The sequence below is a fragment of the Ranitomeya variabilis genome, chromosome 2, assembly GCF_051348905.1.
Source record: "Ranitomeya variabilis isolate aRanVar5 chromosome 2, aRanVar5.hap1, whole genome shotgun sequence".
NCBI classification, from domain to species: Eukaryota; Metazoa; Chordata; class Amphibia; order Anura; family Dendrobatidae; genus Ranitomeya; species Ranitomeya variabilis.
In genome coordinates this window covers 189,175,403-189,200,144 of record NC_135233.1, presented here as the reverse complement: position 1 = coordinate 189,200,144, position 24,742 = coordinate 189,175,403, and the positions used below count along the sequence as shown (strand labels likewise).

The window sequence follows — 24,742 nt, the reverse complement described above, 5'->3', positions numbered from 1 at the left end:
TACAGTATGGAGCATAATGTGGCCATTATACAGTATGGAGCATTATGTGTGGCCATTATACAGTATGGGGCAGTGTGTGGCCATTATACAGTATGGAGCATCATGTGGAGCCATTATGCAGTAAGGAGCATCGTGTGGCCATTATACAGTGCGGAGCATCATGTGTGGCCATTATACAGTACGCAGCATCATGTGTGGCCATTATACAGTACGAAGCATCATGTGCGGCTATTATACAGTATGGAGCATAATGTGGCCATTATACAGTATAGAGCATCATGTGTGGCCATTATACAGTATGGAGCACTGTGTGGCCATTATACAGTATGGAGCATCATGTGTAGCCATTATACAGTATGGAGCATCATGTGGCCATTATACAGTATGGAGCATCATGTGTGGCCATTATACAGTATGGAGCACTGTGTGGCCATTATACAGTATGGAGGACTGTGTGGCCAATATACTGTATGGAGCATCGTGTGGAGCCATTATACAGTATGGAGCATCATGTGTGGCCATTATACAGTATAGAGCATCATGTGGGCCCATTATACTGTATGGAGCATCACGTGGGGCCAGTACACTGTACGCAGCATCATTTGTGGCCATTATACAGTATGGAGCATCATGTGTGGCCATTATACAGTATGGAGCGTCATGTGTGGCCATTATACAGTATGGAGCATCATGTCTGGCCATTATACAGTATGGAGCGTCATGTCTGGCCATTATACAGTATGGAGCATCATGTGTGGCCATTATACAGCATGGAGCACTGTGTGGCCATATTTTTTTTGTTTATAATTATTGTTTACGAAACATTGTGATCAGAAGTGCTAAATGGGTGTGGTTGGGGCGTGACTAGTTGTGAAATGGGTGTGGTCAGAGGTGTGGCCTAAAATTTGTCCCTCTTTCCTTTCCTCGAAAGTTGGGAGGTATGCTTATACTGTCATGAAGGTTGTGCATTGCCACCAGTAACCTTCTCCCCAGAGAACATGACCTGTGGTCGCCTGCACTGAGTCATCACAGGAAGCCGCCCCGCCATATAGTTTACTGCAGCGATCACTTCACAATCTGCTGTGGTCAGGTCTCCTGTACTTCTGCTCATCCTCCATTACGGTCTAAACCATGAACTCCAGTAGTACCCGCTGACCTACTTCTAAGAGAGACGCTAAAAATCAGGAACAGCAGTGTAACCCCCTGTGCATAAATCTATTACAGAAAGGAGCCACCGTGTCCATGAATATAAGTGCTCATACAATGACTTGCACAAGTATCCAACCCCTCCCCTCCTTGGCATTTTTGAGGTTTTGCCACCTCGCAACCTGGAATTTCACTATTTTTTCGGGTTTGCATCAGTCCATGTACAGAATATGTCTACACCTGTGAACATTTGGTTTCCTGTTATTTTGTGAAATAAACAACAAATTGGACAAAATTATTGAAAACGTCAGCGTACATAACTATTCCCCTAAGATCAGCACTTTGTGGAGCCTCCTTTTGTGACAATTACAGCTGCAGGTCACTTTGGATAAGTCTCTATGAGCTTTCCACATCTGGCCACTGAGATTTTTGCCCATTCCTTAACGTAAATCTGCTCCAGCTCCTTCAGGTTAGAGTAGGGAGGCTAAGTGCCAGGATCGGCGCATCTAACGCATGCGCCTTTTCTGAGGTGGCTGCGGGGTGCTGTTTTTAGCATACATGGCCCCTTGCCAACCCCAGAGTACCAGCCTCCAACTGTCTGCTTTAGCTTGGATGGTTATCAAAAAGGTGGGGGGGACCCATTTTACTTACTAAACATGGTTTGCCAGCCAATCACAGCCTTGCCAATATTTGACGTGGCTGTGATGGAGATGGAAGTGCCCACACAGCCTTTTAGCAATCTTTGGGCTGCTGAACCTGAACAGTAAGGGTATGTGCACACATTGTGGATTTCCTGCGGATCCGCAGCGTTTTTTACCGTGCAGAAACGCTGCAGATCTGCAAGTGATTTACAGTACAATGTAAATCAATGTGAAAAAAAACCCGCTGTGCTAATGGTGCGGAAAATTCCATGCAGAAACGTTGCATATTAAAAGATGGAGCATGTCACTCCTTTTTTGCGGATCTGCAGCGTTTTTGTACCCATTCCATTATAGAAATCCGCAGGGGTAAAAACACAAGAAATCGCACAAAATCCGCAAAAAAAAGCAACAAATCCGCACCTGCGTTTTCTGCCAAGAGATGCAGAATCTGCACAAAAAATTCCTGAGCCTAATCCGCAACGTGTGCACATAGCCTCTTTCACGCTTCCATTTTTTACAATCAGTCACAATCCGTCAAAATGTTGAAAAGACGGATCCTGTGCAGATTGTAAAAAACGGGTGCACTGGGTCCCTTTTTCGTGACGGATCCTTCGAGGCTATTTGCACACGTTGTGTATTCGTCTGCGCCGCGTTTTTCCGCTGCGCAACGCATACACAACACAGGTTAAAAATAATTTAAAAAAGTAAAAAATCATGATATTCTTACCTTCCGGCATCCCCCAAAGCTCGTGATGCTGCCGGCAGCTCCCGTTCCCAGTAATGCCTCGCGGCATTGACCCCAGATGACGTAGCATCACGCGAGACAGCTACGTCATCACAGGTCATTGTCTCGCAATGCATTACTGGGAACACGAGCTGCCAGCAGCATCGCGAGCATTGGGAAGGCCGCAGTGGACGCCAGAAGGTAAGAATATCACAATTTTTTTTTTTTTTTTAATTATTTTGAATATTATATCTTTTCACTATTGATGCTGCATAAGCAGCATCAATAGTAAAAAGAGAGAGAGAAATTCCTCCACGCATGCTCAGTTTCAAAAGACGGCACCCGTCGCTGGATTCCTGCTTTTCACAGTCAGCGACGGATCCTGCACTCATAGACTTCCATTATGGCCAACGACGGGCAGCGCAGGACCTGTCGCTGAGCGATTTTCGGACGTACAGAAAAAACGTTCCTCTGTGCATTATCTCCGCCCGACGGACAGCAATTTTCCGACGGATCCAGTGCACGACGGATGAAACAGAAGGCCATCCGTCCCAATCAGTCGCTAATACAAGTCTATGAGAAAAAAACGGATCCAGCAGAAACATTTGCTGGATCCGTTTTTTTTTTCACAAAACGACGCATTGTGACGGAAGTGTGAAAGAGGCCTTAACACAGAATTCTGTGACAAGTCCTTTACCATTCGGGTTCACCCATCTCTAGTGCTGCTGCATCACACACAAATCTGATTACAAAATTATTTAACCCCTTAGTGACGGAGCCAATTTTGTACTTCATGACCAGGCCAATTTTTACAATTTTGACCACTGTCACTTTATTACGTAATAACTCTAGTAACACTTCAACGGATCACACTGACGATTCTGAGATTGTTTTTACGTGACATATGGTACTTCATGTTAGTGGTAAAATTTCTGCGACATGATTTGCGTTTATTTATGAAAAAAAAAAGAGGAAATTTGGCAAACATTTTAAAAATGTTGCAATTTTCACATTTAATTTTTGTGCCCTTAAATCGGAGTCATATCGCATAAATCAGAGTTATATCGCACAAATAGTTAATAAATAACATTTCCCACATGTCTACTTTACATCAGCACAATTATGGAAACAATTTTTTCTTGTTATGATGTTATAAGGGTTAAAAGTTGACTAGCGATTTCTCACTTTTCCAACAAAATTCACAAAACCATTTTTTTTTTATTTTTAAGGACCACCTCACATTTAAAGTGAGGTTGGAGGGTCAATAACAGAAAATAACCCAAACTGACACCATTCTAAAAACTGCACCCCCTCAAGGTGCTCAAAACCACATTCAAGAAGTTTAACCCTTCAGGTGCTTCACGAGAACTAAAGCAAAGTGGAAGGAAAGCAAATTAACATTTTTTATTTTTTTTAATTTACTTTGGAAACAAACCTTTTTATTTTCACAAGGGTATCAAGAGAAAATGGACCACAACATTTGTTGAGCAGTTTCAAAGGAGTACGTCGATACCCCGTATGTGGGGGAAAGCCACTGTTTGGGCGCACGGCAGGGCTTAGAAGTGAGGGAGCCCCGTTTGACTTTTTGAACGCAAGATTGGCTGGAATCAATGGTGGGCGCCATGTCATGTTTGGAGAGGCCTGATGTACCTAAATAGTTGAAACCCCCCAATTCTAACTTCAACCCTAACCCCAACACACTCCTAACCCTAATCACACCCCTATCCTTAGCCCCAGCCCCAACTCTAACACTCTAGCCCCAACCCAAGCCCTACTCTTCCCCTAGATCTAACCCCAACCCTAACCCAATCTTAGCTCCAAACCTAGCCCAACCCCAACCCCAACTCTAACGGGAAAATAGAAATACATTTTTTTATTTTTACCTAAGGGGGTGATAAATGGGGGTTGATTTACTATTTTATTTTAATCACTGTGACAGGGTCTATCATAGTGATCAAAATGAACAAATAGGTGAAAGCTCCTATTGGTACCGGCCAGCAGATCTCGGCGGGCACAGCTAGGGGGACCCCATTTCTCTCTCCTCTGATATGCTAGATCATATGAGGAGAGAGAAATAAATAGGAAATCTGATTTGCTTTTTTGCAATCGCAACACTAGGGACTTTAAAAACCGACCCGAATCATGTTCTCCGGGGGTCTCAGCTACCCTCAGTATACCACCCAGTCGTTTATCATCTACAGGCGGTCAAGAAATAGTTAAATGTTTGTCTGAGTTGTTCTGCCATGCTGGATACATTTCAGCACACAAATTATCAAGATCAGCTGCTGGCAGCAAATTTGCAATTACATTCCAATAATGTCCCAGAGGCGCTTGATGGGAGACAAGTCTGGAGATGCTGCAGCCATGGCAGCTCGTCTAGGCCACGCAGGCTGCTCACAGCTGTACGAGCAATGTGCGGCCTTGTAGACGTGTGCACCTGTGTGCATGTCTGTGGCTGACACTCAATCTATGCTGAATAAATCAAGATGCTTTGTTTCCATTCCTTCATCATTTGGATACTAGTAACTCGTCCATCACCAAGTGACTTCCTTCATTACACAACCTTCCTTCTTGCTGATACAACTGCAATGTTAAGGAGTTTAACACTGATGGACTTCACTTATTTTAGGTGTAAATAAGAACCAGACTGAGCCCTCGCCTCGTGCAACTGGTACCTGAGCCATCGCCTCGTACACCTGGTACCTGAGCTCTCGCCTCGTACACCTGGTACCTGAGCCCTCGCCTCGTACACCCCCCGGGTAACTGAGCCCTCGCCTCGTGCACCTGGTACCTGAGCCCTCGCCTCGTGCACCCGGTAACCGAGCCCTCGCCTCGTGCACCCGGTAACCGAGCCCTCGCCTCGTGCACCCGGTAACCGAGCCCTCGCCTCGTGCAGCCGGTAACCGAGCCCTCGCCTCGTGCAGCCGGTAACCGAGCCCTCGCCTCGTGCAGCCGGTAACCGAGCCCTCGCCTCGTGCAGCCGGTAACCGAGCCCTCGCCTCGTGCAGCCGGTAACCGAGCCCTCGCCTCGTGCAGCCGGTAACCGAGCCCTCGCCTCGTGCAGCCGGTAACCGAGCCCTCGCCTCGTGCACCCGGTAACCGAGCCCTCGCCTCGTGCACCCGGTAACCGAGCCCTCGCCTCGTGCACCCGGTAACCGAGCCCTCGCCTCGTGCACCCCCAGGTAACTGAGCCCTCGCCTCGTACACCCCCGGGTAACGGAGCCCTCGCCTAATACACCCCAGGTAACTGAGCCCTTGTCTCGTACACCCCCGGGTAACTGAGCCCTCGCCTCGTACACATCCGGGTAACTGAGCCCTCGCCTCGTACACCCCCGGGTAACTGAGCCCTCACCTCGTGCACCCGGTAACTGAGCCCTCGCCTCGTACACCCCTGGGTAACTGAGCATGCACGCTCTCTCTTACACAGACATTTGGTCTTTTCTATGCCCTGATCAGTAGATACTTTACAAGTCTCACCTGGGCTGTGTGTATCCATGGTCCGGACGGCTGCCACTTCCCGTCTGACTAAAGGTTACTTCTCGCCCTCTCCTCCTTCTCGCTTTGTTTGACTAATTATTCATTTTCTGCCGGTCTCTGCTATCAGTGCCGTACACCTTGAGATGCTCTCCGCTCAGCACTGCAGCTTGAATATTCGCTTCCTATCTCAGCAATTCTACCTGGTGGTTCTAGGTAATAATCTACCTACAAGTCAGCATTAATTAAAGAGTTAAAATACTTCACTCCAAAAATCTCTGCACAGTTTGATGCAGGTTCCAGGAGAGGCACAGAGGACACCTTCAAAAGTGGCCAAATCGCAGTAGTGGTGTCTAACGTTGTACAAAGATCCACAGGAACTGGATCCAATGTCCACGCTGGGGCTCGGCGGCAGTTACACAAGGGCACCGCGGACTGCCTCAGCCGGCACTTGGATACTGGAATCCTGGGTGCCTATTGAGATTACTACGAATGGCTTTAGGAAGACAAAGCAAAACCCAGCACCCAAGTCTAGCCTTCTCCCAATAAATCATAAGCGAGTTTTTCCTGCACCTCGGTTCATCATTCCTCACTGTTCCAGGCTATACCCCACACACCCCCATACTATCGACCTTACTACATTTGTGAGTGGACCTGGAGCTACACCTGGTTCTCAGCGATTTGGATCTACAGGAATTTCTTATTTCTGCTACTTATTTTGTACTCCAACATAACTTTCACATTTGCTTTACCTGCAGATATCGGGCACAAAGAGGAACAAATGTTCCCGATTGTTTGCCAATATTTAGGCCTTGAGCTTGGAGGTCTAATACCTCCATGGCGCCTGCGTCACATGATGGCGGAGTTGATGACTATGGATGATCCTCAGATCCTGGCTCAGACTGTCTTTCCTTGGGTTATGTTATTATATCCAAGTTACTCCATTTGAGCAGATTCCTATAAAATATTGAGCCTTTCTGGATGTTATTTGGACTTGCCTCCTTACACTGGCCTGAACTTTCACCTTTGCCCGCATACAAAATAGAGCTGACTCGTGAACATTAACGCCAACTTGGTTAAAGAGAGAAGAAAGATTATGCGGGTGATTTATCAAGCCAGAAAATGGAGTAAGATGCTATACATTTTTGCCCCCAAATTATGCAGCGTTTGGTGTTTTTATGCCATTGTGAAGCAGCTCCGCAAAACTAGGAGGAGCGGACAGGGAGTGACTGCACCGGCCACCAAGCGCAACAGTTACCGGCATTGGGGTCTCTTCAGGGCTCCCCGTTTATATCTGATAAGGGCGTCATTCCCAGAGCGAAACCCTACAATGCAACCACCAGACGATTCATGGCCTCGTGTTTTATGGAAACAGCCATGTGACAGGAGGACACTGAGGCCGCCATTCATCAATGCAGCGATGCCACAATCTACTATATAATTTTCTAAGGGTCACTTCCGTCCGTCTGTCTTTCTGCCACAGATATTCATTGGTCACGGCCTCTGTCTGTCATGGAAATCCAAGTCGCTGATTGGTCGTGGCTGTTTTGCCGTGACCAATCAGCGACGGGCACAGTCCGGCGGCAAAATGGCCGCTCCTTCCTCCCGGCAGTCAGTGCCCGCTCCATAATCCCCTCCACTCAGCGCTCACACAGGGTTAATGGCAGCGGTAACGGACCGCGTTATAATGCATTCAGTTACCGCTGCTATTAACCCTGTGTGACCAACATTTTACTATTGATGCTGCCTATGCGGCATCAATAGTTAAAAGATCTAATGTTAAAAATAATAAAAAAACTAAAAAATCGTTATATACTCACCGTCCGTCAGCCCCCGGATCAGGAACAGGCCTTTCCCACTCCTCACGACGCTCCAGTGACCGCTCCATGAATTGCGGTCTCGCGAGATGATGACGTAGCGGTCTCGCGAGACCGCTACATCATCATCTCGCGAGACCCCTACGCACTATTGGGACCGGAGCGCGCGAGGAGCGTCGGTAACCGCTTCGACTGGATCCAGGGCCAACGGAAGGTGAGTATATAAGTATTTTTTATTTTAATTTTTTTTTTTTTTTTTTTTTTTTTTTTTTACAGGGATATGATGCCCACATTGCTATATACTGCATGGGCTGTGCAATATAATACGTGGGCTGTGCAATATACTACGTGGGCTCTGCAATACACTATGTTCCAAATTATTATGCAAATGACATTTCTCTATGATTTTCCTAAATGGTTGGTGCAAATGACAGGTCAGTCTAATAAAAGTCATCACCCGTTAGATTATACATCGAATTTTATTGAAGAAACCTCCCAATGATAACAGTATAATCTCCAAAATGAATAAAACCTCAAAATGCACTGTTCCAAATTATTAGGCACAGTAGAATTTCTAGACATTTGATCTGTTTTAAAGAGCTGAAAATGCTCATTTGTGGAATTTGCAGCATTAGGAGGTCACATTCACTGAACAAAACAGCTAATTAACTCCAAAACATCCTAACAGGCCAAATTACATGTTAACATAGGAGCCCCTTCATTGAGGTCACCTTCACAATTCTTGCATCCATTGAACTTGTGAGTTTTTGGAGAGTTTCTGCTTATATTTCTTTGCATGAAGTCAGAATAGCCTCCCAGAGCTGCTGTTTGATGTGAACTGCCTCCCACCCTCATAGATCTTTTGCTTGATGATACTCCAAAGGTTCTCTATAGGGTTGAGGTCAGGGGAAGATGGTGACCACACCATGAGTTTATCTCCTTTTATGCCCATAGCAGCCAATGATTCAGAGGTTTTCTTTGCAGCATGAGATGGTGCATTGTCATGCATGAAGATGATTTTGCTCCTGAAGGCACATTTCTGCTTTTTATACCATGGAGGAAAGTTGTCAGTCAGAAACTCTATATACTTTGTAGAGGTCATTTTCACACCTTCAGGAACTTTAACCCCTTCATGACCTTGGGATTTTCCATTTTTCCGTGTTCGTTTTTCGCTCCCCTCCTTCCCAGAGCCATAACTTTTTTATTTTTCCGTCAATTTGGCCATGTGAGGGCTTATTTTTTGCGGGACGAGTTGTACTTTTGAACGACATCATTGGTTTTAGCATGTCGTGTACTAGAAAATGGGAAAAAAATTCTAAGTGCAGTGAAATTGCAAAAAAAAGTGCAGTCCCACACTGGTTTTTTATTTGGCTTTTTTTGCTAGGTTCACTAAATGCTAAAACTGACCTGCCATTATGATTCTCCAGGTCAGTACGAGTTCATAGACACCTAACATGTCTAGGTTATTTTTTACCTAAGTAATGAAAAAAAATTCCAAACTTTGCTAAAAGAAAAAAAAAAATTTGCGCCATTTTCCGATACTCGTAGCGTCTCCATTTTTCATGATCTGGGGTCAGGTGAGGGCTTATTTTTTGCGTGCCGAGCTGGCGTTTTTAATGATTCCAATTCGGTGCAGATACGTTCTTTTGATCGCCCGTTATTGCATTTTAATGCAATGTTGCGGCGACCAAAAAAACGTAATTCTGGCGTTTCGATTTTTTTTCTCGTTACGCCGTTTAGCGATCAGGTTAATGCTTTTTTTTATTGATAGATGGGCGATTCTGAACGTGGCGATACCAAATATGTGTAGGTTTGATTTTTTTTATTGATTTATTTTGATTGGGGCGAAAGGGGGGTGATTTAAACGTTTATTTTTTTTTATTTTTTTCACTTTATTTTTATTTTTATTTTTTTTACTTTTGCCATGCTTCAATAGCCTCCATGGGAGGCTAGAAGCAGGCACAGCACGATCGCCTCTGCTACACAGCAGCGATCTGCTGTTCGCTGCTATGTAGTAGAAAATCAGGTGTGCTGTGAGCGCCGACCACAGGGTGGCGCTCACAGCTGCCGGGGATCAGTAACCATAGAGGTCTCAATGACCTCTATGGTTACAATGGAGAAGCATCGCCAACCTCCGATCATGTGACGGGGGTCGGCGATGCGCTCATATCTGGCCGCCCGGCCGGATGCGGTAGTTAAATGCCGCTGTCTGCGTTTGACAGCGGCATTTAACTAGTTAATAGCGGCGGGTGAATCGCAATTTCACCCGCCGCTATTGCGGGCACATGTCAGCTGTTCAAAACAGCTGACATGTCCCGGCTTTGATGTGGGCTCACCGCGGAGCCCTGCATTAAAGCAGGGGAGCTGACCTCGGACGTACTATCCTGTCCGAGGTCAGTAAGGGGTTAAAGGGCCCTACCAGCTGTTTCTCCATGATTCCGGCCCAAAACATGACTCCTCCACCTCCTTGCTGTTGGTGCAGCCTTGTTGGGACATGGTGGCCATACACCAACCATCCACTACTCCATCCATTTGGACCTTCCAGGGTTGCTCATCACTTATCAGTAAACAAGAATGTTTGGAAATTAGTCTTCATGTATGTGTGGGCCCAATGCAACCATTTCTGCTTGTGAACACTGTTTAAGGGTGGCCGAATAGTAGGTTTATGCACCACAGCAAGCCTTTGAAGGATGCTACACCTTGAGGTTCGGGGGACTCCAGAGGCACCAGCAGCTTCAAATATCTGTTTGCTGCTTTGTAATGGCTTTTTAGCAGCTGCTCTCTTAATCCGATGAACTTGCCTGGCAGAAATCTTCCTCATTATGCCTTTATCAGAACAAACACATCTGTGCTCAGATACAGCGACAAATCTCTTAACAGTTCGATGATCACGCTTAAGTTTTCGGGAAATTTCTAATGTTTTCATCCCTTCACCAAGGCATTGCACTATTTGATGCTTTTCAGCAGCGGAGAGATCCCTTTTCTTTCCCATGTTACTTGAAAACTGTGACCTGCTTAATAATGTGGAACATCATTTTTAAGTAGTTTTCCTTTAACCCCTTTCTGACATCAGACGTACTATCCTGTCGAGGTGGGGTGGGCCCGTATGACCACCGACGGGATAGTACGTCATACGCGATCGGCCGCGCTCACGGGGGGAGCGCGGCCGATCGCGGCCGGGTGTCAGCTGCATATCGCAGCTGACATCCGGCACTATGTGCCAGGAGCGGTCACGGACCGCCCCCAGCACATTAACCCCCGGCACACCGCGATCAAACATGATCGCGGTGTACCGGCGGTATAGGGAAGCATCGCGCAGGGAGGGGGCTCCCTGCGGGCTTCCCTGAGACCCCAGGAGCAACGCGATGTGATCGCGTTGCTCCGAGGGTCTCCTACCTCCCTCCTCGCCGCAGGTCCCGGATCCAAGATGGCCGCGGCATCCGGGTCCTGCAGGGAGGGAGGTGGCTTACCGAGTGTCTGCTCAGAGCAGACACTTGGTAAGCCTGCAGCCCTGCACAGCAGATCGTCGATCTGACAGAGTGCTGTGCACACTGTCAGATCAATGATCTGTAATGTCCCCCCCGGGACAAAGTAAAAAAGTAAAAAAAAAAAATCCCCACATGTGTAAAAAAAAAAAAAAAAAAATATCCTAAATAAAGAAAAAAAAAAAAATATTATTCCCATAAATACATTTCTTTAGCTAAATAAAATAAAAAAAACAATAAAAGTACACATATAATAAATGATATAAAAGAGATATCGCTGTAATCGTACTGAAACTGCTTTATCAATTTTACCAAACGCGGAACGGTATAAACGCCTCCCCCAAAAGAAATTCATGAATAGCTGGTTTTTGATCACTCTGCCTCACAAAAATCGGAATAAAAAGCGATCAAAAAATGTCACGTGTCCGAAAATGTTACCAATAAAAACGTCAACTCGTCCCGCAAAAAACAAGATCTCACATGACTCTGTGGACTCAAATATGGAAAAATTACAGCTCTCAAAATGTGGTAACGCAAAAAACATTTTTTGCAATGAAAAGCATCTTTCAGTGTGTGACGGCTGCCAATCATAAAAATCCGCTAAAAAACCCGCTGTAAAAGTAAATCAAACCCCCCTTCATCACCCCCTTAGTTAGGGAAAAATAAAAAAATTTAAAAATGTATTTATTTCCATTTTCCCATTAGGGTTAGGGTTAGAGTTAGGACTAGAGTTAGGGCTAGGGTTCGGGTTAGGGCAAGGGTTAGGGCTAGGGTTGGGGCTAGGGTTAGGGCTAGGGTTGGGGCTAGGGTTAGGGCTAGGGTTAGGGCTAGTGTTACGGCTAGTGATAGGGCTAGTGATAGGGCTAGTGATAGGGCTAGTGATAGGGCTAGGGTTATTGCTAGGGTTAGGGCTAGGGTTGGGGCTAGGGTTGGGGCTAGGGTTGGGGCTAGGGTTGGGGCTAGGGTTGGGGCTAGGGTTGGGGCTAGGGTTGGGGCTAGGGTTGGGGCTAGGGTTGGGGCTACAGTTAGGGTTGGGGCTAAAGATAGGGTTGGGGCTAAAGATAGGGTTAGGGTTTGGATTACATTTACGGTTGGGAATAGGGTTGGGTGTGTATGGGTTAGAGGAGTGGTTAGGGTTACTGTTGGGATTAGGGTAAGGGGTGTGTTTGGATTAGGGTTTCAGTTATAATTGGGGGGTTTCCACTGTTGAGGCACATCAGGGGCTCTCCAAACGGGACATGGCATCCGATCTGAATTCCAGCCAATTCTGCGTTGAAAAAGGAAAACAGTGCTCCTTCCCTTCAGAGCTCTCCCGTGTGCCCAAACAGGGGTTTACCCCAACATATGGGGTATCAGCGTACTCAGGACAAATTGGACATCATCTTTTGGGGTCAAATTTCTCCTGCTACCTTTGGGAAAATACAAAACTGGGGGCCAAAAAATAAGTTTTGTGGGAAAAAAAAGATTTTTTATTTTCACGGCTCTGCGTTGTAAACTGTAGTGAAACACTTGGGGGTTCAAAGTTCTCACAACACATCTAGATAAGTTCCTTGGGGGGTCTAGTTTCCGATATGGGGTCACTTGTGGGGGGTTTGTACTGTTTGGGTACATCAGGGGCTCTGCAAATGCAACGTGACGCCTGCAGACCAATCCATTTAAGTCTGCATTCCAAATGGCGCTCCTTCCCTTCCGAGCTCTGTCATGCGCCCAAACAGTGGTTCCCCCCCACATATGGGGTATCAGCGTACTCAGGACAAATTGGACAACGACTTTTGGGGTCCAATTTATCCTGATACCCTTGTGAAAATACAAAACTGGGGGCTAAAAAATCATTTTTGTGGGAAAAAAAAAGAATTTTTATTTTCACGGCTCTGCGTTACAAACTGTAGTGAAACACTTGGGGGTTCAAAGCTCTCAAAACACATCTAGATAAGTTCCTTAGGGGGTCTACTTTCCAAAATGGTGTCACTTGTGGGGGTTTTTAATGTTTAGGCACATCAGGGGCTCTCCAAACGCAACATGGCATCCCATCTTAATTCCAGTCAATTTTGCATTGAAAAGTAAAATAGCGCTCCTTCCCTTCCGAGCTCTGCTATGCGCCCAAACAGTGGTTTACCCCCACATATGGGGTATCGTCGTACTCAGGACAAATTGCACAACAACTTTTGTGGTCTAATTTCTTCTCTTACCCTTGGGGAAATAAAAAAAATGGGGGTGAAAAGATCTTTTTTTGAAAAAATATGATTTTTTATTTTTACGGCTCTGCATTATAAACTTCTGTGAAGCACTTGTTGGGTCAAAGTGCTCAACACACATCTAGATAAGTTCCTTAAGGGGTCTACTTTCCAAAATGGTGTCACTTGTGGGGGGTTTCAATGTTTAGGCACATCAGGGGCTCTCCAAATGCAACATGGCATCCCATCTCAATTCCAGTCAATTTTGCATTGAAAAGTCAAATGGCGCTCCTTTCCTTCCGAGCTCTGCCCTGCGCCCAAACAATGGTTTACACCCACATATGGGGTATCAGCGTACTCAGGACAAATTGTACAACAAATTTTGGGGTCTATTTTCTCCTGTTACTCTTGGTAAAATAAAACAAATTGGAGCTGAAATAAATTTTGTGTGAAAAAAAGTTAAATGTTTATTTTTATTTAAACATTCCAAAAATTCCTGTTAAACCCCTGAAGGGTTAATGAACTTCTTGAAAGTGGTTTTGAGTACCTTGAGGGGTGCAGTTTTTAGAATGGTGTCACACTTGGGTATTTTCTATCATATAGACCCCTCAAAATGACTTCAAATGAGATGTGGTCCCTAAAAAAAAATGGTGTTGTAAAAATGAGAAATTGCTGGTCAACTTTTAACCCTTATAACTCCGTCACAAAAAAAATTTTGGTTCCAAAATTGTGCTGATGTAAAGTAGACATGTGGGAAATGTTACTTATTAAGTATTTTGCGTGACATATGTCTGTGATTTAAGGGCATAAAAATTCAAAGTTGGAAAATTGCGAAATTTTCAAAATTTTCGCCAAATATTCATTTTTTTCACAAATAAACGCAAGTTATATCGAAGAAATTTTACCACTATCATGAAGTACAATATGTCACGAGAAAACAGTGTCAGAATCGCCAAGATCTGTTGAAGCGTTCCAGAGTTATAACCTCATAAAGGGACAGTGGTCAGAATTGTAAAAATTGGCCCGGTCATTAACGTGCAAACCACCCTTGGGGGTGAAGGGGTTAATTAGAATCACCTGGAAAACTAAATTATCCCATGTGTTTAAGATTGATTTCAGTGATCCATTGAGCCCCGAGACACAATACCATCCACGAGTTTATTTGAAAAACAAAACAATTAAATCTTTATCACACTTAAATCCAATTTGCATAATAATTTGGTACACAGTGTATACTGCGTGGGCTGTGCAATGCACTGCGTGGGCTGTGCAATGCACTGCGTGGCCTGTGCAATGCACTGCGTGGCCTGTGCAATGCACTGCGTGGCCTGTGCAATGCACTGCGTGGCCTGTGCAATGCACTGCGTGGCCTGTGCAATGCACTGCGTGGCCTGTGCAATGCACTGCGTGGCCTGTGCAATGCACTGCGTGGCCTGTGCAATGCACTGCGTGGCCTGTGCAATGCACTGCGTGGCCTGTGCAATGCACTGCGTGGCCTGTGCAATGCACTGCGTGGCCTGTGCAATGCACTGCGTGGCCTGTGCAATGCACTGCGTGGCCTGTGCAATGCACTGCGTGGCCTGTGCAATGCACTGCGTGGCCTGTGCAATGCACTGCGTGGCCTGTGCAATGCACTGCGTGGCCTGTGCAATGCACTGCGTGGCCTGTGCAATGCACTGCGTGGCCTGTGCAATGCACTGCGTGGCCTGTGCAATGCACTGCGTGGCCTGTGCAATGCACTGCGTGGCCTGTGCAATGCACTGCGTGGCCTGTGCAATGTACTGCGTGGCCTGTGCAATACACTACGTGGCCTGTGCTATACACTACGTGGGCTGTGCTATACACTACGTGGGCTGTGCTATACACTACGTGGGCTGTGCTATACACTACGTGGGCTGTGCTATACACTACGTGGGCTGTGTTATATACTGCGTGTGTGGGCTGTTATATACAGTACGTGAGCTGTGTTATATGCTATGTGGGCTGTTATACACTCCGTGGGTTGTGCTATATACTACTTGGCTGTGCTATATACTCCGTGGGCTGTGCTATATACTCCGTGGGCTGTGCTATATACTGCATGGCCTGTTATATACTACATGGCCGGCCGCGAACAATCAGCGACATGCGCAGTCCAGCCGAGAATTGGAGCGTGATTTGAACCACGCTTCGCTAATTGGTCTCGGCCGGCCGAATCCTGTGTATTCAATGTATTATTCTAAAATCTTCAGAAATAAACTACATACATATTCTAGAATACCCGATGCGTTAGAATCGGGCTATACTACGTGGGCTGGGCAATGTACTGCGTGGGCTGGGCAATGTACTGCGTGGCCTGTGCAATGTACTGCGTGGCCTGTGCAATGTACTGCGTGGCCTGTGCAATACACTACGTGGCCTGTGCTATACACTACGTGGGCTGTGCTATACACTACGTGGGCTGTGCTATACACTACGTGGGCTGTGCTATACACTACGTGGGCTGTGCTATACACTACGTGGGCTGTGTTATATACTGCGTGTGTGGGCTGTTATATACAGTACGTGAGCTGTGTTATATGCTATGTGGGCTGTTATACACTCCGTGGGTTGTGCTATATACTACTTGGCTGTGCTATATACTCCGTGGGCTGTGCTATATACTCCGTGGGCTGTGCTATATACTCCGTGGGCTGTGCTATATACTGCATGGCCTGTGCTATATACTGCATGGCCTGTTATATACTACATGGCCGGCTGCGAACAATCAGCGACATGCGCAGTCCAGCCGAGAATTGGAGCGTGATTTGAACCACGCTTCGCTAATTGGTCTCGGCCGGCCGAATCCTGTGTATTCAATGTATTATTCTAAAATCTTCAGAAATAAACTACATACATATTCTAGAATACCCGATGCGTTAGAATCGGGCTATACTACGTGGGCTGGGCAATGTACTGCGTGGGCTGGGCAATGTACTGCGAGGGCTGGGCAATGTACTGCGAGGGCTGGGCAATGTACTGCGAGGGCTGGGCAATGTACTGCGAGGGCTGGGCAATGTACTGCGAGGGCTGGGCAATGTACTGCGTGGGCTGTGCAATGTACTGCGTGGGCTGTGCAATGTACTGCGTGGGCTGTGCAATATACTACGTGGGCTGTGCAATATACTACGTGGCTGTGCTATATACTCCGTGGGCTGTTATATACTACGTGGCTGTGCTATATACTCTGTGGGCTGTGCTATATACTACGTGGGCTGTGCTATTTACTACGTAGCTGTATTGAACCACGCTTCGCTAATTGGTCGCGGCCGGCCGAATCCTGTGTATTCAATGTATTATTCTAAAATCCTCATAAATAAACTACATACATATTCTAAAATACCCGATGCGTTAGAATCGGGCTACCATCTAGTTATTAATATTTGCCAAATACCAGAATGAGAGAGACAGAAGGTTTAAAGGCATTTTTATTACATAGGTAACCAACGGTACACAGGTTAGACGATGAGCTCACAGGATCGCTGTCTCCTGGGAGCCATCTTCAAAGAACATTTCACACTGGTCAGGCATTATTGGTTCCATATATCAGCAAAAGAAAATAGACCGGATACAAAGCAAACTATACATGCAAATCCCGACTGACCAGAGCAGGCCGAGCGCACAGCTCTCAGCCAAACAATGGCGTTACTGGCAGCAGGTTCCCAGGAGCACAGAGAGCTGCCCTCCCGTGGACTCGGCCCGCCCTCCCGTGGACCCCGGCAGCCCTCCCGTGGACTCGGTCCGCCACCCCGTGGACCCCGGCAGCCCTCCTGTGCACTGGCGCCGGACCTGCGATGCTGCACGGTGATATAATAATGTTACGTGGCCACCGAGATCCTGTCAATAGGGAAGGGGCACAGGTATAGTTTGTGAAGTTATTAAAGTGTCGCCCAGTAGTGGAAAACACCTAAGAAAATGCTGCAAGGTTTCCACTGATCTAATAAGGCTGCAGCACTGCCGGTAATTCTGTGTACACTGCTCCTATGCAGTGGCTTTTTCCATTTCCTCACTGAAAATGTTTTTTTAATACAAGGAGACCATAATGTGTAAGCATTGCTGCAGCCCACTGCCGTATGAGCAACCACGGATCTGCAATGTATGAACAGGCGTCACAGGGAGCGGAAACAGCGCACAAGCTACTCAGTGCGGCCTCTGTCATCTGCTCACCTTTGCTTTACTTACCTTAAAGGGAATCCGTCAGCAAGATTCTGTCACCTGACCTGAGAGAAACATGGTGTAGAGGCACTCAGATAGGGTAGCAAACACCTGGTGACACATTCCCTTTAATAGATAAGCATGTGTACAGGACTATATAGGTGACTGTACACACACAGCCTCAATGGGCCAACCTGCTGAAGGTTAAACCATAACATTTTACACCTGCTCATATATTATATGAGAGGCAGAATCCAGATAACAAGCAGGGAGCGAGAAATGCTGCAGAAACTGGATTATCCACAGGAAAACATGTCAGATACATTCCTCTCTGTTCAGGCGCCTTCTGTCCGAGAATAAGGCACAGTCAATGGCCCCGTCCCTGTATGAGGGGTCCGGCACATCAGGGTACAAACACCACGAGGTTAGACCCTCCCCAGCGTCTGACATCTGACACACCAGTAACTGTCGTGAGGATGTATGTGGTCACACACACGCCGGGGGTCTCCACACTATATATCACTACGGGAAAGCTTCCCACTAGGCCTTATACTAGGCTCAGACTTCTGCCACTAGGCCTTATACTAGGCTCATACTTCTGCCACTAGGCCTTATACTAGGCTCATACTTCTGCCACTAGGCCTTATACTAGGCTCATACTTCTGCCACTAGGCCTTATACTAGGCTCATACTTCTGCCACTAGGCCTTATACTAGGCTCATACTTCCGTGTCACGGATAGGGGGTGACCTTTGGCCAGCACACGGCTATCACATGTGCAGGGGGCTTATCTTAGCTATCCCTCCACTGCTACAATGTGATGAAAACACAAACAAGGCTATTGACCTCTCAATTTTCCGCAGGGGCTTACTTTAGTTATCCCACTGCTGCTACAATATCACGAACTGCAGGGATTTATGTATATCCCGCTTTCTAGTTCCGCTTCAGAACTTGCAGCTCTCCGGCGCCCCCCTTACCTTCAGGTCAGTCAGGGAACTATACCTGGGATAATTAGTCGACGGACGTGCCGCTTCACTGTGGACTGGCTAGCAGGCACGCTGCAGGGAGGGAATTATAAATCCTCAGGCCGCAGCCAGACACTAGCTTATAAAACCCCATTCCGTCACTGCCAGCTCACCTGCCTAGCCCAGAACACACTTCGATGCCACCAGCTCAGATTTCTCACAGAGGGGTTCGAGCCAACCCAAATTAGTAGCATAATTAACTTCAGAGGACTTAGGGTTTTAGAGCAAGGAAAACGAACTAGTAAATTTTATATTGAACTCCATAAAAAGACATAGGCAGTGTTAACAAAAAATATTGTAAAATCTTTATATATGAGACAATTTAAAGTATGTACAGCAATTATAAAAAAGAAACAAAACAGGGATTAAAGAAAGATCAAACTCACATTTGCTTACATCATTTCAGCTAACCATGCTGGTGGGCGGAGCCAGATGTCCCAATTCATCAGGGAGTCTTTCTGTAGTGAGGTCCCAGGCAAGAATGAAGGCCGGGCTGAGTTCAGTAACTTATACTTGCAGGCTTGTGACATCACTAAAGGGGGTTGAGTTCCCATCGCCCTCCCCTTTCCTCAGAGTTACAGATTTGCCAGCCTAACTTATTATCATATTTTCCCTGGAGAAGCTAGCCGAGTAACGGCACACACATCACTCATCTTATATTGAATTTAGCTTTCTAAGGAGTCTACGCTTCGGCTAGCTATTCCACACGGTTCAGGAGAAATCCATTTTTCAGGTTCTGCTGGTGCTAACGCTTAGCGACAGGTGTTGCAGTGAAGCTCTATTAACGCACATTCTGAATGTTTCTTGCATATCTCTATCATACACTAGTGGAGCATTATGGCTTATTTAACATCTCCCCTTTTTCAGCAGGCACATGGGCTTAGACAAAAGAAGTTTGCACATGCTCCTGGCTAAATAACATTTCTAGCTTGGAGGAGGAGGGGGGTCAGAGCCTTCCACACTGGAGGCTCAAGTTACAAGAGCCAGAGACAGATATCCCTAGTGCAGTGAGCTGCGAGGGAGGCCATGCAGTGTGTGTGACAACAAGGGAAAATGAAAAATCATCTGCGGTTTTATACATTAACGTGACATTCTGCCACTAGGCCTTATACTAGGCTCATACTTCTGCCACTAGGCCTTATACTAGGCTCATACTTCTGCCACTAGGCCTTATACTAGGCTCATACTTCTGCCACTAGGCCTTATACTAGGCTCATACTTCTGCCACTAGGCCTTATACTAGGCTCATACTTCTGCCACTAGGCCTTATACTAGGCTCATACTTCTGCCACTAGGCCTTATACTAGGCTCATACTTCTGCCACTAGGCCTTATACTAGGTTCATACTTCTGCCACTAGGCCTTATACTAGGCTCATACTTCTGCCACTAGGCCTTATACTTTGCTCATACTTCTGTACCGAAGACTTTTCAGCATTCTCATTATCATCAGACACATACACAGTCAAAGAACAGATATACATAGCACAATTTCCACCAATCACAAGTTACGGTAGGACCACTCAGCGGCCATTACTGAGGTGAGAATATGCTCATTTACCCTCACCACATCAGCTCCTCCCCTCACAATGACACACAGCTGATTACACAGGGTCCATCAGTCACAGTAGGCGATGTTTCAGCTCACCTCCTCCTCCCTCACAATGACAGGTGACACCTGCGTACACAACTGATTACACAAGGTCCATCAGTCACAGTAGGCAACACCTCCTCCTCCCTTCACAATGACCTCTGCACAAACTCAGATGCTTCAATTCAAAACAGGGTCAGTGTGAGTGACCTTTGTACATAGGTACATGCGCTTCTTGAACCAATAAGAAGTTAGAGGATAAACCCCAAGTGTTCAGTGTGAAAATTGCAAGTTTTTGTTAAGAAAAAAAAAAGTACGGTATATTTTTTTATTGCACTGCTAGAGTGGTACTTTAAATGCAAGTCCTCTGTCTGATATTCAGGTTCGGACAGTCAGAAGCTGCGCTCACAAAATGGCGCAGGGGGACCAGAGCACCAACAAACGGTGAAGACGTCACAGTGGAGCGGTACTTTAAGCTACAAGTCTGCAGTCACTCTATACGACTGCAGACATGTAAAACCTCACATCATACGCACTGCTCACCGTGAGGAGGGTGCTGGCACCAGAAGCAGCGGGCATGTGACCGCAAGTGTGTGATTTACATATATGCTGCATAAATGGGCGGGGGTGAGGAACCCGAACAGTAAGGCCGGAGTGACAATTGCAAGTGCGATGTGAGAAACTCACGCGAGTCTCTCGCCTCAGTACCCGGCACTGCCGTCGGCACTCAGGACCGGAGCATTCAGCTGCATAGAAATACCTGCAGCTGCACGCTCCGGTCCCAAGTGCCAGCAGCAGTTCCAGGTATTGAGGCACGAGTTTCTCGCATTGCACTCACAAGTGTGACTCTGGCCTAACACAGAGTGTTTCCCACGGTATCATTTGCATGACAGTGCAAGAAACACCGGCGGCTCTGATCGGAAGTAAAATTAGTACTACCGGTCAGAAGACCGCGTGAGCCCGCAGCTGTGACCGGCGGTAAAAAGTTTACCTCTGGTTACAGGCGCTGGCTGATGGGAGTACTACTCCATTAGCCTACGACTGCTGTCAAGTTGGACAGGTAAGGGATATGGTTGTTTTTTTTACAGGAGACAAGGGCTTCAATGGAATAGGCGTTAAGTGAGTATAACTGTGTTTGTTATTTTTAAATAAAAAAGTAAAACAGTGTTTATTTTTATTTCAAATAAAGGGCTTTATTCTGGCTGTGTCTTTATTTACAATACAACTATAGGATTACTAATGGATAGGTGTCTTATATACGCCTCTCCATTACTAAGCCGTGGGCTTGAGGTCACCGGACAATATGAAGGTAACATCAACCCCACAAATATTAACTCCACTTGCCACCACCACAGGGCAAGTGGGAAGAACAGGGTAAAGCGCTAGAATTGGCGCATCTAAGATGTGCCTTTTCTGGGTGGCTGTGGGCTGCTATTTTTAGGTTAAAGGAGGAAAGGCGAAAGCAATCCTGAAGTCCCAGGGAATCTGAAGAGAGTCTACTGCAAATGGGTTTTCCCTGAGGTTCAGAGAACAGAAACTTTTTTACCTTCCTGTTGTGTCTGTCGGCAAACAGATGTATTTCTATCAACCCCCATAGATGGACTATCTCCTGGAACACTCTGGGGTTTATGGCCTGTCACGTACCCGCTTCTTAGCACGTGACTGGGGGTTGTGCCTGCAAGGGTTAAGCCATCTCCTCTCACTCAGTCCAGCATTCAGCCTCTGTCCTATACTGCAATGGGAGCATAAATCACACCCCGACACAGACCATGCACCCCGCTCATACACGCTGCCACCACTCACCGAACACACGGGCGAGGAGTCCCGGAAATACTACTGCTACTGTCTGCCAATCAACAGGATCATACACTATAAGGCTATGGATTCTTTAGAGCATACAAGGTTCAAACTTATTAAAGTTTTAAGCTTTAATAGAAAAGGTACAGTGCTTACAATAAAAGATACACAAATATGGAAATAATAAAAAGTGACATACAAATATGCAAAACAGTTATAAAAATAAAAAGGGAGAAAAACTTGCAGAAATATCTGAACAGTCTGTGACATGGTTTCTATGTGTGAAGGCCTAATTTATAGATATAACTTGGAGATCAGAGTTCTAGACCAGCCTCCCAGATTAATATGCTAATCTTTGGTTTGTGACTGGATCCTGGCTATTTTACAAATAAATACATTATTTTCCTCTGAACACTCCTTGTGTAACCTTTCTTTCTCATAGTAAATAGAAATTGTCTGGCTGCACTAGGTCCCATTTGGCATCTACCTTTGAGGCATCAGAGGTGTTAAATGTTTCCAATTCTGAGTCTTCCCAGGAAGGTGGTCTGAGAATAGGAAAACTGCCTTTTCTCAGGATAACATATATTATCACCTTGGTGAGACCTGCAGCCTAAGGACAGATGCTAGTTAAGTGTGGGCCATATAAATACATATTTCACTAGATAGCCCATTAGTTTTAGTCTGTTGCGACTTAGAAAGTCAGTTTCGACATTCTCTGCACCCCTTATGTGTAGTGCTGGAAGTTCTATGGCTGCTGAGGTTAGGTTCACCACCTTTTCTACCTTGTTATCGGGCAAGAAACAAGTCTGCAGCTCGAAGTTCAGTACAAGGCCCAAGAAGGTCTGCAGCCTTAGGGTTTGTAGTCTTTATTTTTGAGTGTTCATCAGCCAGAGCAGTTCTTGTAAGACTACGGACACCTCTTTCAACTGTGTAGCACAGTGGTCCTCAAATCTTCCTACTATTAGAAAGTCGTCCAGATAAGGAACGATGACTGTAGTCCGGATACGGAAGAAGGCAGTCATCTCTGCTACTACTTTGGTGAACACTCTCAGGGCTATTGACAACCCAAAGGGAAGAGCTCAGAACGGAAAATGTCTAACTTTGCCTCGCATGTATAAGGCTACCCTCAGGTATTTCTGATGGTCCGACTGGATCGAGTTGTGATAGTAAGCATCCTTTAACTCAACTACCACCATAAAACAACTGTGATGAAGAAGCTTTATGGCTGTATTCACTGATTCCATCTTGAAGGTGTGATTTTTTTTATCCAGCAATTGAGACCTCTGAGATTTATGATGGTTCTGAATGAGGCATCCAGCTTCTTTATCAAAAAGAGGGGGGGGGATAAAATCCCCTTTTTGTTCGCCCAAAACTTCGGATAGGACCCGTTTCTCCACTAGGCCCAGAATCTCTGTCTCTAGGTCAAGTTGTTCTCCTGCCGATCTTCTGATGGGGGTTACTACAAATGTTTGATGCGGCAGATGATCCTCTATCCTCAGGCCTTCCCTCACTATACTCACTATATTCAGGACCCAGGTGCTGGAGGAGATGTTCTCCCAGGCATGAACAAAGAGGGAAAGACTCCCTTCTACTGCGGTTCTGGTGTCATTGTAAGGATGGTGTCATTGCAAGGACATCTTGGAAGTGGAGGAAGGACCACAGAACATGAAACCAGACTCCCTTTTACCTCTATCTTCCCACTTCCTTCTTACCCCCGGAGGATGTCCCGTATTGAATTTTTTTTCTTCGAAAAGAAGATCTTCTCGGGTCCCCTGGGAAAGCCCTTCTTCCTGTCACCAGCTTTCTCCAGGATGTCATCCAGCTTTTTACAAAAAAACTGGCCATCATAAGGTAAAGAACATAACTTGCTCTTCGACTACAGATCTCCTGGACAGCCCTGGAGCCATAAGGCCCATCTTTCCGCATTAGATAGACCAGCAGACCTGGCTGTCAGTCTCACAGAGTCAGCGGATGTATCCGCCAGGAACGCTATGGCTCTGTGCAACAGAAACAGGTTTGACAAGATTCTATCTCTTGGCACCTTGGACTTAAGCTGTTCCTCCAGCTGTTGTAGCCAAATGATTAGGGAACATTCGGTACAAGTTCCAGCAATTGCTGGTTTCAGTCCCCTCGCTCCTGCTTCCCATGTGTGTCTTAGATAAGTGTCCGCCTTCTTATCTAATGTGTACCCCCAAAACTTCCAAGGGAAGCGCTGAAGTGTTAAGGCCCCGTCTCACATAGCGAGATCGCTAGCGAGATCGCTGCTGAGTCACTAGTTTTGTGACGCAACAGCGACCTCAGTAGCGATCTCGCTATGTGTGACACGTACCAGCGATCAGGCCCCTGCTGCGAGATCGCTGGTTGTGTCGGAATGGCCTGGACCTTTTTTTGGTCGTTGAGGTCCCGCTGACATCGCTGAATCGGTGTGTGTGACACCGATCCAGCGATGTCTTCACTGGTAACCAGGGTAAACATCGGGTTACTAAGCGCAGGGCCGCGCTTAGTAACCCGATGTTTACCCTGGTTACCAGCGTAAATGTAAAAAAAAAAAACAAACAGTACATACTCACCATCTGATGTCCGTCAGGTCCCTTGCCGTCCGCTTCCTGTTCTGACTGAGATCCGGCCGTACAGTGAGAGTGCAGCACAGCAGTGACGTCACCGCTGCGCTCTGCTCTCACTGTACGGCGGATCAGTC

At 46.3% G+C, this 24,742-nt stretch overlaps 1 protein-coding gene across 3 annotated transcripts in view; it reads right to left on the bottom strand.

Annotated features, from left to right (window-relative positions):
• CLCN5 (chloride voltage-gated channel 5) overlaps positions 1-24,742 on the bottom strand; it is a 100,438-nt gene that overhangs the window by 63,008 nt on the left and 12,688 nt on the right. Inside the window, exon 1 of one of the 3 annotated variants that reach the window (XM_077283336.1) lies at positions 5,989-6,116. The exons of the other annotated variants lie outside the window; for them this stretch is intronic. Coding sequence (XP_077139451.1) covers positions 5,989-6,007 — 19 coding nt within the window. The 5' untranslated portion in view covers positions 6,008-6,116. Of the gene's footprint in view, positions 1-5,988; positions 6,117-24,742 lie in introns of those variants that run through there. 3 annotated transcript variants of the gene reach the window in all.